The 16263-nt window shown below is 36.1% G+C and overlaps 1 protein-coding gene across 1 annotated transcript in view; it reads left to right on the top strand.

Annotated features, from left to right (window-relative positions):
- The window catches only part of TTC33 (tetratricopeptide repeat domain 33), a 49745-nt gene extending 44428 nt beyond the window's left edge, over positions 1 to 5317 (top strand). The window contains exon 5 of the mRNA XM_003274372.4: positions 491 to 5317. Within this exon, the coding sequence (XP_003274420.1) occupies positions 491 to 844 (354 nt within the window). The 3' untranslated portion in view covers positions 845 to 5317. The remainder of the gene's footprint in view (positions 1 to 490) is intronic.
- The last annotated feature ends 10946 nt before the right edge of the window (positions 5318 to 16263 follow it).

Raw genomic sequence — 16263 nt, 5'->3', positions numbered from 1 at the left:
AAATGCTGGGATTACAGTTGTGAGCCACCGTGCCCGTCCCAATACATGTTTAATATACTGTAGTAAACAGTCAATAAATGTTAACATTGTTAGGATCTAAACTGTTAACTTCAAAGATAGCCACTTTGAAGTACCTTTGTGATTGTGATTGTGGGTTAGCCCAGGAAATCCCCAAATGTACATACTTACTGGTCTACTGAAGCTGAGAATATATTTGCTTTATCTTTAGCCCTATTATGAGTACTCCCATTTTAATGGCTTTTAGTCCATAAGCATGTTGTCAGTCACTTTCTTTCACACTTCTGTAATTTTTTTCCCCAGTGTTTAGGGCAACACCGTAGCTTCCATCTTTTATGTTCTAGTACATTAAAATAATGCATTAGGATGTGTATGTGTACAGTATATATATATATATACACAAACACACAGGATTATATTAAACATACTAATTTTTAAAAACAAAACAAAAAACTCTGCCCTTATTTTCTAGGCAATTCGAAGTTTTCAAGTAGCCCTTCACATCTATCCAATGAACCCTGAAATATGGAAAGAAGACCTCTCTTGGGCAAGGACGCTCCAGGAGCAGCAGAAGGTAGCACAGAGGATTAAAAAAAGTGAAGCACCAGCTGAAGTAACACACTTTTCACCAAAGTCAATTCCAGACTATGACTTTGAAAGTGATGAGATTGTTGCTGTTTGTGCGGCTATTGCTGAGAAAGAGAAGACAGTTTCAGCAAATAAAACAATGGTTATTGTATCTGCTTCTGGGGCCGTAGAGACTGTAACTGAAAAGGAGGATGGTGCTACGCCACCAGATGGCTCTGTTTTTATAAAAGCCCGATGAAGCAGTATGCATAGGATTATTTGAATCTGTCTTTTTGATTGCTTCTTGAAGTTTTGACATAGAGACATTTACTCTGGAGATAGATAGGAGAACTCCTAGTTGTAAAATATGTTTTTCAGATGAGGCATATACAAACTAAAATGGCAGGATTATTGTATAGTGTTTGGAATATGCTTTGATAAGTTATGATTCATATTTCTCAAGGTTAAAATTCTGAGTAAAATGGTCTGATTAATAAACTTAGTTTAATCTGATATGTAAATGAATACATTTTAAAGACAAAACTTGAAAGTGTATTCTTGAATAGTGAATAATTTGATCAATGTTACTGAAATGCTGTCTCAACTTTTGTTTTATGACAAAGGAAGTGTGTGCTTTCCCTCCCTCTGAGAAATATACTGCGCTTATTATTTGCTGTCTTTTTCTTGCTTCATTAGAGTAAGTCTGTCAGAAAGCTTGAATATTTTTGACATTCATTTTGATTCAAAGTTGTCATTTGGTTATATGTGGAATCTTCGAAAGTTTGGCTGAAAATGCATGCAAATGTGTACATTCTGAACATTTTCTGAAGTTTCTCTTAATTCTGATTTGTGTTTCTGTTTTGACTTTGAAGTTATAACAATGATAGTTGTCTCCTTCAGTATTTGGTAAAAGTGTGAAGTATTGATAAATATGAAAATGATGGTTTTATTTTTTAATTGTTACAGTAAGTAATCCCTACCACAAATGAGTCATTTTTAAAATATGCATTTTTAAGTGAATGGCTTTTACAGATAGGTTAATGACAATTGTACTGCTATATTATCCCAGTCAAAACCAATACTTTCTTTTCTTTATTTTACAAAGCTTTAAAAACCCTGGAAATGACTTACTTCTTGCTTGTATCTTTCCATTTGATGACTGGGAATTACTTTTCTAGATAACTTTTTTTGAAACTACTCAGTGAAATGAAAAATAATTACGATTTTAAATAGCTAATTATATCTTTCTAAAAATAAAAAAGTAGGGCTGTTATTAGAGTGCCAATGAATAAATAACTTAAGCATCAAATACATAGAAAATGGAATGTGATTTATGGTACAATCTCATGAGTATGAAAAGGCTATATTAAAAAATATTTTATTGAAAGTCCACAGTCACATTCACAAACCAATACCGTCATTGCTAATCTGAACTATTATTTTTATACTATATATTGTAGTATAATAATATAGAACTGTTGGGTTCTGTTACTTCTGACACTCAGGAAGATACTATTGGTGTATTAATTTTATCTTTGTTAGAGATGAAAGTAGCCCACTTTATGTTAAAGATCTTACTACTGTTGGAGCATATAAGTAATGATCTACATTTTTTATGAAGATGGTTTTTAAAACTTTTGTTTTATTGGAATGCATATCTCTTTTCAGAGTTGGAGAAATTAGCACTTGCCTTGAAAAGAATATTCTTTCCTTAAGTTACATCATCAGAAAATTAGCTCTGGTTAGAGAGGTTAGTTTCAGAGTGCTCCAAAAAATATGTTAATTATTTTATTTTGTTTAATAAAGAACAGTCTCAAAACATAAATAGGTATCTAGAGAAGTGAGTACTCAACATTTGGTATATTGTTTTGAGTAATGGATGTTTGTTTATTGTGTAATTTGTGAATAAATAGTTTTTTCCTGCATTTTGAAGATTTTCCTATTATTTTGTATTGTTAGCTTTTGAAAAATTAGATTGATCTACTTAATGTCTTTCTTATATGAACATAATATATTTAAAGTACCTTGCATGGTGCCTCACACATGAAGTAATGCTAGCTATTTCAGTAAATGCTAGCTATTTCTATGAAGAACTTGAGTTAATTTGGAGATATTTAACCTCGATTTCCTCTGATTTTAAAAAAGGAGAACTTTTTTTGTAATCCTTTCCTTATCTGAAAGTAAGAAGTCTCTGCTTCCAGTATTATAGGAGAGATGTGGGATTTTTCTTGACAGGGTCTATAGCTCAAGCCCCAAAGAGGCAAGACTCAGGATGGAATGCATGTGGCCACTAGGCCCTGTTAGAAGAACCTAGTGTTTCCTCTATGTTGGCATGGTAGGCCAAGTTAGTCTCTTTCTTACCCAGATATAAGACATAAAATAGTTTAGACATAAGATAGAGGAGAAAAAGAAACAGTAAGTTATGGAGAAGGAAGGCAGCTCATTTCTGCAGACCCCCCAAAATGCTTATTTTAGCTCATACCCTTCTATGCATGAAGAGAAAAATGCACCCATTATTTTACAAGGATGTGAATGCTGATACACAAACATTGACTAAGCTTGTTAATTTTAATAAATCTTTATGAATGTGAAGAGAAATAATTGATATTCATGATAGTGATATGGATGTTTAATATACTTTCTGAAATAACACTGTTTACTGTTCAAGTTATATTGACTATAATTTACATTATTCTTGTTTGAGAATTGTATGGCATAGACACTCGTTAGTCAGAGTGTCTAGACATCCAGACCATGCCTGATAACACAAGAATCATATATCATTCTCTAGAAAACAGGCTGTTTGGTTATAGAGTATTTATCTTAAATATATTAACAGACACTACATAAATATTGAAAAGCCATCCAAGTTATAGATCACAGGAGCCAGGTCTACTGCAACATACAAAATTTTATGGCAGTGGTTTCAGTATGACAATCTTTTGAATTGATACCGTATGGTAAAACTATAAAGATTTTTTAAAAGCTCTGTCTCAGCTAGAATTTTTATGATTATAACTGATCAGTACAGCCCTTTTAGTTGTTTGAAAATTACATAATGATTCAAAGGCTTGTTTCACTGGACCAGCCATTCTGAGCTATGATTTCATGATACATGTATTAATATCTAAATGAGTTGTGAGTTGACATAAGAACCATAGTTCCATAATAATTATCTTCAAATCAATGGATATCTTAAATGTGTTTTTTTCTTCCTTAGAGATTATTATTAAACTGATGTATTTGATAATAAAGAATTTTGGGACTGAGAAAGTAAGTTTTTCTTATCAATAATAAGATATTGAAATATATAAATTATAAAACAGAAATAAAATGAAATAAAGGAGGTTATCCCTAAAGTCATATTTACCTTAGTCACTTGCAATTAAATATGGTTACTTTGGAAGAAGTGTGGCCCTAAAGCTAGTGTAACATGAATCATGCCCTAATATGCATTATATATGAACTACTTTGGTGAGAAGGCAGCGGCGGGGGAGGATGGCTTCCTCTCACAGTGCTTCTTAGGCTATCCATTTACCAAGGAATTCTAATCTCTTCCTCTCACTTCACCAGGAAAGGAGGGAGTTTAAGATGTAGAACTGGGCATGCTAGCCTCTTTTTTCCCTTTTGTGGATTTGTCATAACTGCAGAGAGCCTATGTTGTGGTCTCTTGCCAGCCACATTGTGAATCTTGCAGTGAAAGTTCTTTGCCTCTGCAAAGGGAGATCTGTGCTTGTGCAGAACTGCCCATGCCTTAGTAAGCAGGTCTGTCTAATTCTGAGTTCAATGTCTGGTGGCTATTGTTGGCATAAACTTAAAGTACATGCTCCAACCTAGCCTTTTTCAGCAATAAACTTAATATATTGAATCTCCATCTGTCTGTGTCTCAAGTGGTTCAGAGGTCAGGAGAGGACAGGGACATTATTTTATGACTCCCTCAGACTTTAACAAAGACTAGTGCAGATTATATTTTGAAGTAAGCATGAGACATTAAAAACCACATGTGGGAATTCTTTCCTAATTTTAGATTTTTTTTTAAATAATGGAAATTCTATTGAAATTGAGTAGTATTAATTACAAGGCAACAGGTAAACATTTGTTCAGGATATTTAAAAGGTCTGCTGAGTTGGAATTGTGACAGACCACATTGTTGACTCTAGATTGAATTGGAAGGGGAGAATGTGAAATGAATTAGGATATCCTCTGTTCACCTCTATTAACTTTCTTAAATGAGTATAACTTAGAAATAATAAAATGCAAGTATTTTAACATTATAGTTGGGAGAGTTTTGACAAATGTAAACACCCACTTCACCACTACCATCCTGATACAGTGTGTGTCCATCACCCAAAAAGTTCTCTAAAGCCCTTTTGCAGTCAGTTCCCCTCCACCTCAACAGCCATCCCTAGTCAACTACTTATCTGCTTTCTGTGGCTATACGTTAGATTTGACTTCAGAATTCTAGAGTTTGAAATAAATAGGCCGTATAATATGCACTCTTTCTGTGTCTGACTTTTTTTTTTTGCCAGGCATAATGCTTTTGAAACCCATCCATGTTAAGATTCATCCATGTTATTGTGTATATCAGTAATAAGTTCCTTTTTATTGCTGAATAGTATTCTAGTATAGAGATATACCACAATTTGTTTAGCTGTTCACCTATTGATGGACATTTAGGTTGTTTCAAGTTTTGATCTATTATGAATAAAGCTGCTATATATATAAATCACAATTCTGTGTGTGGACATATGTGTTCATTTCTCTTATGTAAATACCTAGGGATGGAATTGCTGAGTCTCATGACCAGTTTATGCATAACTTTAAAGGAAACTGCGAAACTGTTTTCCAAATTATCTGTACCATTTGGGATTTCTGCTAGCAATGTATTTAATTAATTTCAGTTTCTCCATATCCTTTTCAATGATTGACATTGTCAGTCTTTTAAATTTTAGCCACTTTAGTGGATATGTAGTAGTATTTCATTGTGGTTTTAATATACATGTCCCTAATGATGTTGAGCATCTTTTCATAGGCTTATCTGACATTTCTCTATCTTTTTGGAAAGTACCTGTTCAAATATTTTTCCCATTTTTGATTTATCTTATTATTGAGTTGTAAGGGTTTTCCTTTCTACTGGATAGAAGTACTTCATGAGCTGTAAGTATTGTGTATATTATCTTCCCATCTGCAGCTTGCTTGTTTTATATATATATATATATAATATAATATAATATTTTCTCCCATTTTGGGTTGTCTGTTGGTAGTTTCTTTTGCTGTGCAGATGCTCTTAAGTTTAATTAGATCCCATTTGTCAATTTTTGCTTTTGTTGGAATTGCTTTTGGTGTCTTTGTCATGAAATCTTTGCCCATTCCTAGGTCCAGGATGGTATTGCCTAGATTGTCTTCCAGGGTTTTTATAGTTTTGGGTTTTACAAGTAACTCTTTAATACTTCTTGAGTTGATTTTTGTATATGGTATAAGGACAGGGTCCAGCGTCAATCTTCTGCATATGGCTAGCTGGTTATCCCAGTACCATTTATAGAATATGAAGTCTTTTCCCCATTGCTTCTTTTTATCAGCTTTGTCAAAGATCAGATGCTCACAGATGTGTGGCCTTATTTCTGGGCTGTCTACTCTGTTCCATTGTTCTATGTGCTTGTTTTTGTACCAGCACTATGTTGTTTTGGTCACCACAGCCTCATAGTATGGTTTGAAGTCGAGTAATGTGATTCCTCCAGCTTTGTTCTTTTTGCTTAGGATTGCCTTGGCTATTTGGGCTCTTTTTTGGTTCCATATAAATTTTAAAATATTTTTTTCTAGTTATGTGAAGAATGTCATTGGTAGTTTGATAGGAATAGCATTGAATCTGTAAATTGCTTTGGGTAGTATAGCCATTTTAATGATATTGATTCTTCCTATCCATGAGCATGAGATGTTTTTCTATTTGCTTGTATCTTCTCTGATTTTTTTGAGCAGTGTTTTGTAATTCTCACTGTAGAGACCATTCACATCCCTGGTTAGCTGTATTCCTAGGTATTTTATTTTTGCAGCAATTGTGAATGGGATTGCTTTTCTGATTTGGCTCTCAGTTTGGTTGTTGTTGGTGTATAGGAATACTAGTGATTTTTGTATAATGATTTTGTATCCTGCAACTTTGCTGAAGTTGTTTATCAGTTGAAGGAGCGTTTGGTCTGAGACTATGGGGTTTCCTAGATATAGAATCTGCAAACAGAGATAGTTTGATTTCCTCTCTTCCTATTTGGATGGCCTTTATTTCTTTCTATTGTCTGATTGCTCTGGCCTGGACTTCCAATACTATGTTGAATAAAAGTGGTGAGAGAGGGCATCCTTGTCTTGAGCCAGTTTTCGACGGGAATGCTTCCAGCTTTTGCCCATTCAGTATAATGTTGTCTGTGGGTTTGTCATAGATGGCTCTTACTATTTTGAGCTTTGTTCCTTCAATACCTAGTTTATTGAGAGTTTTTAAACATGAAGGGATGTTGAATTTTATCAAAAGCCTTTCTACATTTATTGAGATAATCATGTGGTTTTTGTCTTTAGTTATGTATGTGATGAATCACATTTATTGATTTTCATATGTTGAACCAACCTTGCATCCTGAGGATGAAGCCTACTTGATCATAGTGCATTAGCTTTTTGATGTGCTGCTGAATTTGGTTTGCAGGTATTTTGTTGAGAATATTTGCATTGATGTTCATCAAGGATATTGATTGGCCTGAAGTTTTCTTTTTTTGTTGTGTCTTTGCCAGGTTTTGGCATTAAGCTGATGATGGCCTCATAGAATGAGTTGGAGAGAAGTCCTTCCTCCTAAATTTTTTAGAATAGTTTCTGTAGGAATGGTACCAGTTCTTCTTTGTACATCTGGTAGAATTCGGCTATGACTCTGTCAGGTCCTGGGCTTTTTTTGATTGGCAGGCTATTTATTATTGATTCAATTTCAGAGCTTGTTATTGGTCTGTTCAGGGAATTGATTTCTTCTTGGTTCAGTCTTGGGAAGGTGTATGTCTCCAGGAATTTGTCCATTTCTTCCAAATTTTCTAGTTTGTATGCATAGTAGTGTTCATAGTAGTTTCTGGTGGTTGTTTTTATTTTTGTCAGCTCAGTAGTAACATTCTCTTCATCATTTCTAATTGTGTTTATTTGGATCTCCTCTCTTAATTAGTGTAGACTGTGGCCTGTTTTATTAATTTTTTTTCCAAAAAACCAACCCCTGGATTTGTTGATCTTTTGAATGTTTTTGAATTCTTGATTTTCAGCTCTGATTTTTGTTATTTCTTATCTTCTGCTAGCTTTGCAGTTGATTTGTTCTTGCTTCTCTATTTCTTTCAGTTGTGAAGTTAGGTTGTTAATTTGAGATCTTTGTAACTTTTTGATTTGGACATTTAGTGCTATGAATTTCCCTTAACACTGCCTTAGCTGTGTTCCAGAGATTCTGTGTGTTGTTTCTTTGTTCTCATTATTTTCAAAGAGCTTCTTGATTTCTGTCTTAATTTTATTATTTACTCAAAAGTCATTCAGGACCATGTTGTTTAATTTCCATGTAATTTTATGGTTTTGAGCGATTTTCATTGTGTTGACTTCTATTTTTATTGCAGTGCAGTCCAAGAGTGTGTTTGGTATGACTTTGATTCTTTTAGATATGTGGAGGATTGTTTTTATGTCCAATTATGTGGTCGATTTTAGAGTATGTGCCATGTGGCCATGAGAAGAATGTACATTCCGTTGTTTTTTGGGTGAAGACTTCTGTAAAGGTCTATCAGATCCATTTGGTCCAGTGCTGAATTTAGGTCTGGAATATCTTTGTTAATTTTCTGCCTTGATGATCTGTGTAATACTATCAGTGGTGTGTTGAAGTCTCTCACTATTACTGTCTGGGAATCTATGTCTCTTTGTAGGTCTCTAAGAACTTGCTTTATGAATCTTGGTGCTCCTGTCTTGGGTGCATATATATTTAGGATAGTTAGGTCTTCTTGTTGAATTGAACCCTTTACCATTAAGGTAATGCTCTTCCTTGTCTTTTTTGGTTTGAAATCTGTTTTGTCTGAAATTAGGATTGCAACCCTTGCTTTTTTCTGTTTTCCATTTGCTTGGTAGCTTTTTCTCCATCCCTTATTTAGAGCCTGTGAATGTCATTATGTGTGAGATGGGTCTCTTGAAGACAGCATACCATTGGGTCTTGCTTTTTTATCCAGCTTGCCACTGTGCCTTTTAAGTTGGACATTTGGCCCATTTACATTCAAGGTTAGTATTGATATGTGTGGATTTGATTGTGTCATTGTGCTGTTAGCTGGTTATTATATTGGCTTGTTTGTGTGGTTGCTTTATAGTGACACTGGTCTCTGTGTTTGTGTTTTTGTACCAGCTGCTAGCGGTCTTTCCTTTCTATATTTAGTGTTCCTTTTCAAGATCTCTTGTAAGCAGATCTGGTGGAAATGAAGTCCCTCAACATTTGCTTATCTGAAAACGATCTTATTTCTCCTTCACTTAGGAAGCTTAGTTTGGCTGAATATGAAATTCTTGGTTGAAGATTTTTTTCTTTAAGATGTTAAACATAGGCCCCCAATCTCTTCTGGCTTGTAGGCTTTCAGTTGACAGGTCTGCTGTTAGCCTGATGGGGATCCCTTTGTAGGTGACCTACACTGTCTTTCTGTCTGCCTTTCATTCTTTCTTTCATTTCAACCTTGGAAAATCTGATGATTATGTGCCTTGGGGATGATTTTCTTGTGCAGAATTTTATAGGAGTTCTCTGTATTTCCTAAATTTGACTATTGGCCTCCCTAGCAAGATTGAGAAAGTTGATAGATGATATCCTGAAATATATTTTCTAATTTGTTTGCTTTCTCCCCCTTTCTGTCAGGAATGTCAGTGATTCATAGATTTGGCCCCTTTGCATAATCCCATACTTCTCAGAGGCTTTGTTCATTCTTTTGTATTCTTTTTCTTTATTTTTGTCTGATTGTCTTATTTCAGAGAACCAGTCTTCAAGTTCTGAGATTCTTTCCTCACTTTGGTTTATTCTGCTGTTAATACTTGTGATTACATTGTGAAATTCTTGTATTGTGTTATTCAGCTCTGTCAGACCTGTTAGGTTCTTTTTGATACCAGCTATTTTGTCCTTCAGCTCACAATAAAGTATCACTTTATTGTGATTCTTATTTTCCTTGGATTTGGTTTTACCATCCTACTGAATCTTGATGATCTTTGTTCCCATCCATATTCTGAATTCTATTTCTATCATTCCAGCCAGTTCAGCCTGGTTAAGAACTCTTGTTGGAGAACTGGTGCAGTTGTTTGGAGGACACCCTGACCATTGGAGTTACTGGAGTTCTTGCATTGGTTCTTTCTCATCTCTGCATGTGGATGTTTCTTTAACTGCAGTGTAGATTGAGTACAGTCAATAGGCTTCTTTTCTGGATATTTTCACTGGGCTGAGGCTTTATGTAGGGTCTTTATTTGCAATTGACTTCTTGTCTCTGGTTTCAGAGTCAGGGTATGTTAGTGAGGTATTTTTGGTGTTGAAATTTTGGGGTGTGATCCAGCAGGTGACACTTAGGCTTATTGGTCATTTGGTAGACTCTTGCTCAGTTGTATGGCTCCCCTATGTATGGTTCCTCACAGTTGCAGCCATGTTCCCTTTCAGTGCTCTGAAGGTGTGGGTTCCTCTACCCCTTGAGTGCTGGCTGTAATTCACAACTTGGCACTCCTGGGCTGCCTACTAAAGCTCTGGGGCAATCTCAGTGTTTATGTTCCTTCCCCATCATAGAGGCAGCAGAGGAAGATATCTTATTAGTGGTTGTGGCCAAGGGTCATTTGCTTGACTCCTGAGGGCTCCACCCCAGAGAAATGCAGGTCAGGAATCAGTCAGTGCAGTCAGCCCAAGCCAGGGGTTCCCTGTCTGGTGACGAGCCATGGGGGATGTGTGCAACCCATGGGAGATGGACTGGCCTCCTCTCCTTGGGTCGACTGCACCTTGTTGGAGGTGTGGATGAGGAACTTAGAGTCTTTGCTCCTTCGTTAGTCCAAGGGTGGCAAGGGCAGTTTCACTGCAGAGGCAGTGGCTTAGAGGCTTTCAGCTGCCGCTGGAGGCTCTGTCCAGGGAGTTGCTGAGTTAGTACTGGCTTGATAGCTCTGGGTGGGGGGTAGCTGGGGGCCCAGGCCTGGTGGACCTGCTTTTGAGTTTTCAATGACTCAGTCTTACCCATGTTTTAAGTTTATCCCTAAATATTTCACATTTTTGATGCAATTATAAGGAGTCTTTTTAAATTTTCATCTTCCAATTTTGATAACTATTACATAGAAATACAATTGATTCGTATATCTTGACCTTGTAACCTATAGCCTTGATGAATTCATTTATTAGTTACATTAGCTATTTTATAGATTCCTTGGAATGTTCTACATACATAACATGTCTTTATGAATAAAGACAGTTTTCCTTCTTCCTTTCCAAACTGTATGTCTTTTATATCTTTCTTATTGCACTTGCTAGAACTTTCAGTACACACAGACTGTGAAAATAAACATTCTTTATATACAGCTTTTTAGTCTTTCACCATGAAGTGTGAAGATTGATGTAGATTTTTATACTTTTTTTTATATTAAATTGAGAAAGTTCCCTTACTAGTCTGTGAACACCTGTTTATTATGAATGGATGTTGAATTTTGTTAATTGTAGTTCCTGCATCTATGAGATAATATTTCTTTTTTATTCTGTTTGTATGGTAAGTTACATTTATTTTTCAGATATTAAATCAACTGCATTTCTGGGATAAACCCTACTTACTCATGATGATTATCCATTTTATATATTGTTTGATTCCATTTGTTAACATTTTATGAAGGATTTTTGTGTCTGTGTTCATGAGGGATATTGGCCTATAGTTTCTTGTAATATCTTTGTCTGGTTTTCCAGTCATGATATGTTGACCTCATAAAAAATGTTGAGAAGTATTTTCACTTACTCTTTTCAATATAGTTTCTATAGATTTGGTGTCATGTCTTTCTATAATTAAAAGAACTCACAAATAAAATCACTTAGGCCTATGGTTTTTTGGGGGGGTAAAGTTTTTAATTACTAATTCAGTTTTAAAAATAGCTATTGTGTAAATATTATGAATTATATCACATTTGATAGTGTGGTTTGATTAAATCAGGATCCAAAAAAGTCCATTCATTGAGTCTATTGCTATGTCTTTTCATCCTTTATAATCTGTGACTTCCCCTTCCTCTTTTTTTTTTTTTTCCAACTTATCTTTAAAGGAACTGGCTCATTTGTCCTTTAGAATTTTCCACATTTTGTATTTTGCCTGTGGCATTGTACCTGATGTCATTACTGTTTTTTCTGTTCCTATATTTCCTCTTAGTTGGACTTAGATCTAGAGGCTTGATCAGATTCATTCAATTTTTTGGCAAGAATACATCATGGGTGGCCATGGGTACATTACTAGAAGTTAAATATTTCTTGCTATCTATTTCTCTTTGTAATGTCAGCAGCCATTGACTATGATTGTCTAGATCCATTATTTCATTAGTGGCTACAAACTGGTGATAATTCTGTTACTCTTTTGGTACTAGAAAACTTTAAAGAAAAACTTTCCCTCATCAACTATTTTCTTATGCTGGAAAAACTACAGAGTAAAGGCTGTTTATATAATAAAGGCTTTGTTCTTTGTCTTCTTACCACTTTTCAAAATAATTAGTTGGCTCCCTAGAATCCTCCAAAAGTGACCAATGAGGTGTTTTGTTTTGTCGTATCATTATAAAGTAATGCATTGAGATATAATTGATATGTTTCAATCTCTGCAGTTACTTTTTTCATTGATGGCATATACATCCTGAACTTTAGCAGATAATACTAAGTTCATTTTTCAAAGTGGTTGTATCAATTTTGTACTCCCAAGAACAGTATATTTTCTGAAGCATACTTAGTGTCTTCATACTTTACATATTTTGCAAATAGGTTTGGAGTATAAGGGTGTATTATTGTGGTTTCACTGCTATTTCTTCATTTTTAAAAATTTAGGACATTAAGTACTGATATACTGATGAGTATAACTTAGGTCTCTTGTATTTCCCCAATATATTTACCACTTCTTTTTTCATTCTCAGTATAATTATAATTTAGGTTTCAATCTATATTTATGATGATGATGATGATTATTATTATTATTAAATTTTAGAGACAGGGTCTTGGTCTGTTGCCCAGGCTGGAGTCCAGTGGCACCATCTTAGCTCACTGTAACCTCAAATTCATGGCTCAGGAGATCTGCCTGCCTCAGTCTCCCGAGTAGCTAGGACTACAAGCATGTGCCACCATGCCTGGCTAATTTTTCATGTTTTTTTTTTTGTAGAGACAGGGTCTCTCACTGTGTTGCCCAGACAGGTCTTGAACTCTGCTAGTGAGACCATGTGGCATTTGGTTTTCTGTTTCTGAGTTAGTTCACTTAGGACAATGGTCTCTAGTTCCATTTGTGCTACTGCAGAGGACATGATTTCATTCTTTTTTATGGCTGCACAAAAGGAGTTTGTGCAAGCAATCCTGTCTCAGCCTCCCAAAGCTTTAGGATTACAGGTGTGAGCTGCTGTACCCGACTGTATATTCATTATTTGATATGAGTATAATTATTACACATAATTTTGTTCACCTTGTATATTATGTTTATTTTGCCTTTCTTCCACCTCTCTTTGTTTTTGATGGAGTCAATAATTGCCTTTTTTTAATTCATTAGTTTCCTATGTATATATATTACTAATTTTTCTAATAAAACTATAATACTTCCTTCGATTTTACCAAACATCAAATAATCTATTCATTTTCCTTCTTTGTCTTTTTTCTTTTTTTTGTTTTGTTTTGTTTTGAGACAAAATTTCGCTCGTTGCCCAGGCGAGATGCAATGGCACGATCTTGGCTCACTGCAACCTCCGCCTCTGGGGTTCAAGCAATTCTCCTGCCTCAGCCTCCCGAGTAGCTGGGATTACAGGCATGCGCCACCACGCTCGGCTAATTTTGTATTTTTAGTAGAGACAGGGTTTCTTCATGTTGATTAGGCTGGTTTTGAACTCCTGACCTCAGGTGATCCGCCTGCCTCGGTCTTCCAAAGTTCTGGGATTACAGGCGTGAGCCACTGTGCCTGGCCTGCCTTTCTTTCTTTCTTTTTCTTTCTTTTTTCTTTTCTTTCTTTTTCTTTCTTTCTCTTTCTTTCTTTCATTCTTTCTTTCTTTCTCTCTTTCTTTCTTTCCTTCTCTCCCTTTCACTTTCTCTCTTTCTTTCTCTCTCTCTCTCTCCCTTTCTCTTTCTCTCTTTCTCTCTCTCTCTGTCTTTCTTTCTCTCTTTCCTTCTTTCTTACCACGGGGACATCGCAGAGACTTCCCTCAGTATGGTTTCACTGTGCTCTTGGCCTATTGCAGAGATGTTGCCTTGAGTTCTTGTTCATTGTTCTTGGAATTCTTTTTGCTCCTCCTTTGTTATTAAATCCTGTTTCACCCCTTCTCAAGAAAGAGAAATACTTACCTAATTGTTCAGATTTTAGTGTGTAGAGTTGCTGTGGTTAAAAGTTCTTAGGAAAAAGTTATGACTGGTGTTCTCTTCTGTCCTTCTCTTCCGTGGTGGGAAACGGGGTGGATGGTCTGGCAAGGTAAAGGGAATGGATAAATGATTGAATGGTAGAGATGTTGATAGAAGGACCAAAGGCCCAGCTATCTTTCTCTCTTCCTTTCTGCCAAGGTACTTCCAGTTTGGGGCTAAAGCACCAGCTGTAGCCCAGAGAAACCCCACAGTAAGCAATGGGACAAAATGCTCTTTCTTGTTGTAAGCGTCTTGTTTTTTTGGGTTCCATTTCTCATTTGTCTGGCTGACAATCTTGAGATCATAATTGCAGCATCTTAGATTCAGGCTTGGATGTAATGGGAGAAGGGCATGAGGTGGGGGCAGTATTGGAAGAAAGCAAACATGGTTTGTTCTGAGACTAGTACAAGTAGTTTAGGAAAAATGAATGTTTGTGTAATGGAAATTTTTCTGCATTAACATTTGAGGCCATATGGATAGCTAACAGTAAATATTACCATGCCTTGATTTTTCCATGTCCTTTTTGTATTCATGCCCCTAGGAGAAAACTTGTGGAGAGGACTAGCTATGATTTGGGAAAGAACTCTTGAATTCTGTGGTGCCTTGGTCAAAGTACCATTTTATTTTTTATTTCGTCATTTTATTTTAGATTCGGGGGGTACGTGTGTTTGTTACATGGGTATGTTGCATACTGGTGGGGATTGGGTTTCTAGTGTACCCAGTACCCAAATAGTGAACATAGTACCCAGTACGTTATTCTTCAACCCTTGCTCTCCCCCACCTCCCCACTTTTGAAGTCCCCAGCATCAATTAGTTCCATCTTTATGACCATGTGTACCCATTGTATAGCTCTCATTTATAAGTGAGAACATGCAGTATTTGGTTTTCTGTTTCTGAGTTAGTTCACTTAGGACAGTGGTCTTTACCTTCATTTATGTTGGTTCAAAGGATATGGACATGAATTCATTCTTTTTTATGACTGCACAAAGTACCATTTTTTTCTTTTTTCAGATGGAGTCTCACTCTGTCGCCCAGGCTGGAGTGCAGTGGCCGATTTTGGCTCACTGCAACCTCCGCCTCCTGGGTTCAAGTGATTCTTCTGCCTCAGCCTCCTGAGTAGCTGGGCACACGCCACCATGCCTGGTTAAGTTTTGTATTTATTTTTTATTTTTTTTTTTGAGATAGAGTCTCGCTGTGTCACCCAGGCTAGAGTTCAGTCGCACGATCTCGGCTCACTGCAACCCCCGCCTCCCGGGTTTAAATGATTCTCCTGCCTCAGCCTCCGAAGTAACTGGACTACAGGCGCCCGCCACCATGCCTGGCTAATTTTTATATTTTTAGTGGAGATGAGGTTTCATTATGTTGGCCAGGCTGGTCTTAAACTCCTGACCTCGTGATCTGCCCTCCTCAGCCTCCCAAAGTGCTGGGATTACAGGCGCTTAAGCCACCATGCCCGGCCAATTTTCGTATTTTTAATAGAGACAGAGTTTCACCATGTTGGCCATCCTGGTCTCGAACTCTTGACCTCAAGTGATCCACTGCCTTGGCCTCCCAAAGTGTTGAGATTACAGGTGTGAGCCACTGCACCTGGCCTAAAGTACCATTTTAATAGTCCTGCAAATCTATCTTTTCTAACACACTTGATCTAATCGGTTAGATTGTCTCAAAGATTACAATATGGTGTTAAAATTACCTTCTTGTCTGTTATATCCTTTTGAGATGGTAGGATTTAATAGTAGCCAATTAGACAATCAGGACTTTCCTGTGTAGAAAATTTGAAGTTCTCTAAATGGTCTGGAACAAGTGTCCTTTAGCAAGAAACAAAAAATAATCTTTGCATTGCATAGCTGTTAAGTTTTACAAATAAATGTGGAATAGATGACTGAGCAATGCTGAAATTCATTTTTCTTGGTTGCTATTTTAAGAATAAATCAGGCTCAACAATGAAAAAGACACTTGCCCCCAAAATTCATTTGTTGAAGCCCTAACCCCCATTGTGACTATATTTGGAGAGAGGGCCTTTATGGGAGTAATTAAGGTTAAATGAAGTCATAAGGGTGGGGCCCTAATCCAGTATGACTATTGTCCTTATA

This window comes from Nomascus leucogenys, chromosome 6, assembly GCF_006542625.1.
Source record: "Nomascus leucogenys isolate Asia chromosome 6, Asia_NLE_v1, whole genome shotgun sequence".
NCBI lineage: Eukaryota > Metazoa > Chordata > Mammalia > Primates > Hylobatidae > Nomascus > Nomascus leucogenys.
Note: the sequence above shows the minus strand (reverse complement) of the source record. Positions and strands in the feature narration are given on the sequence as shown.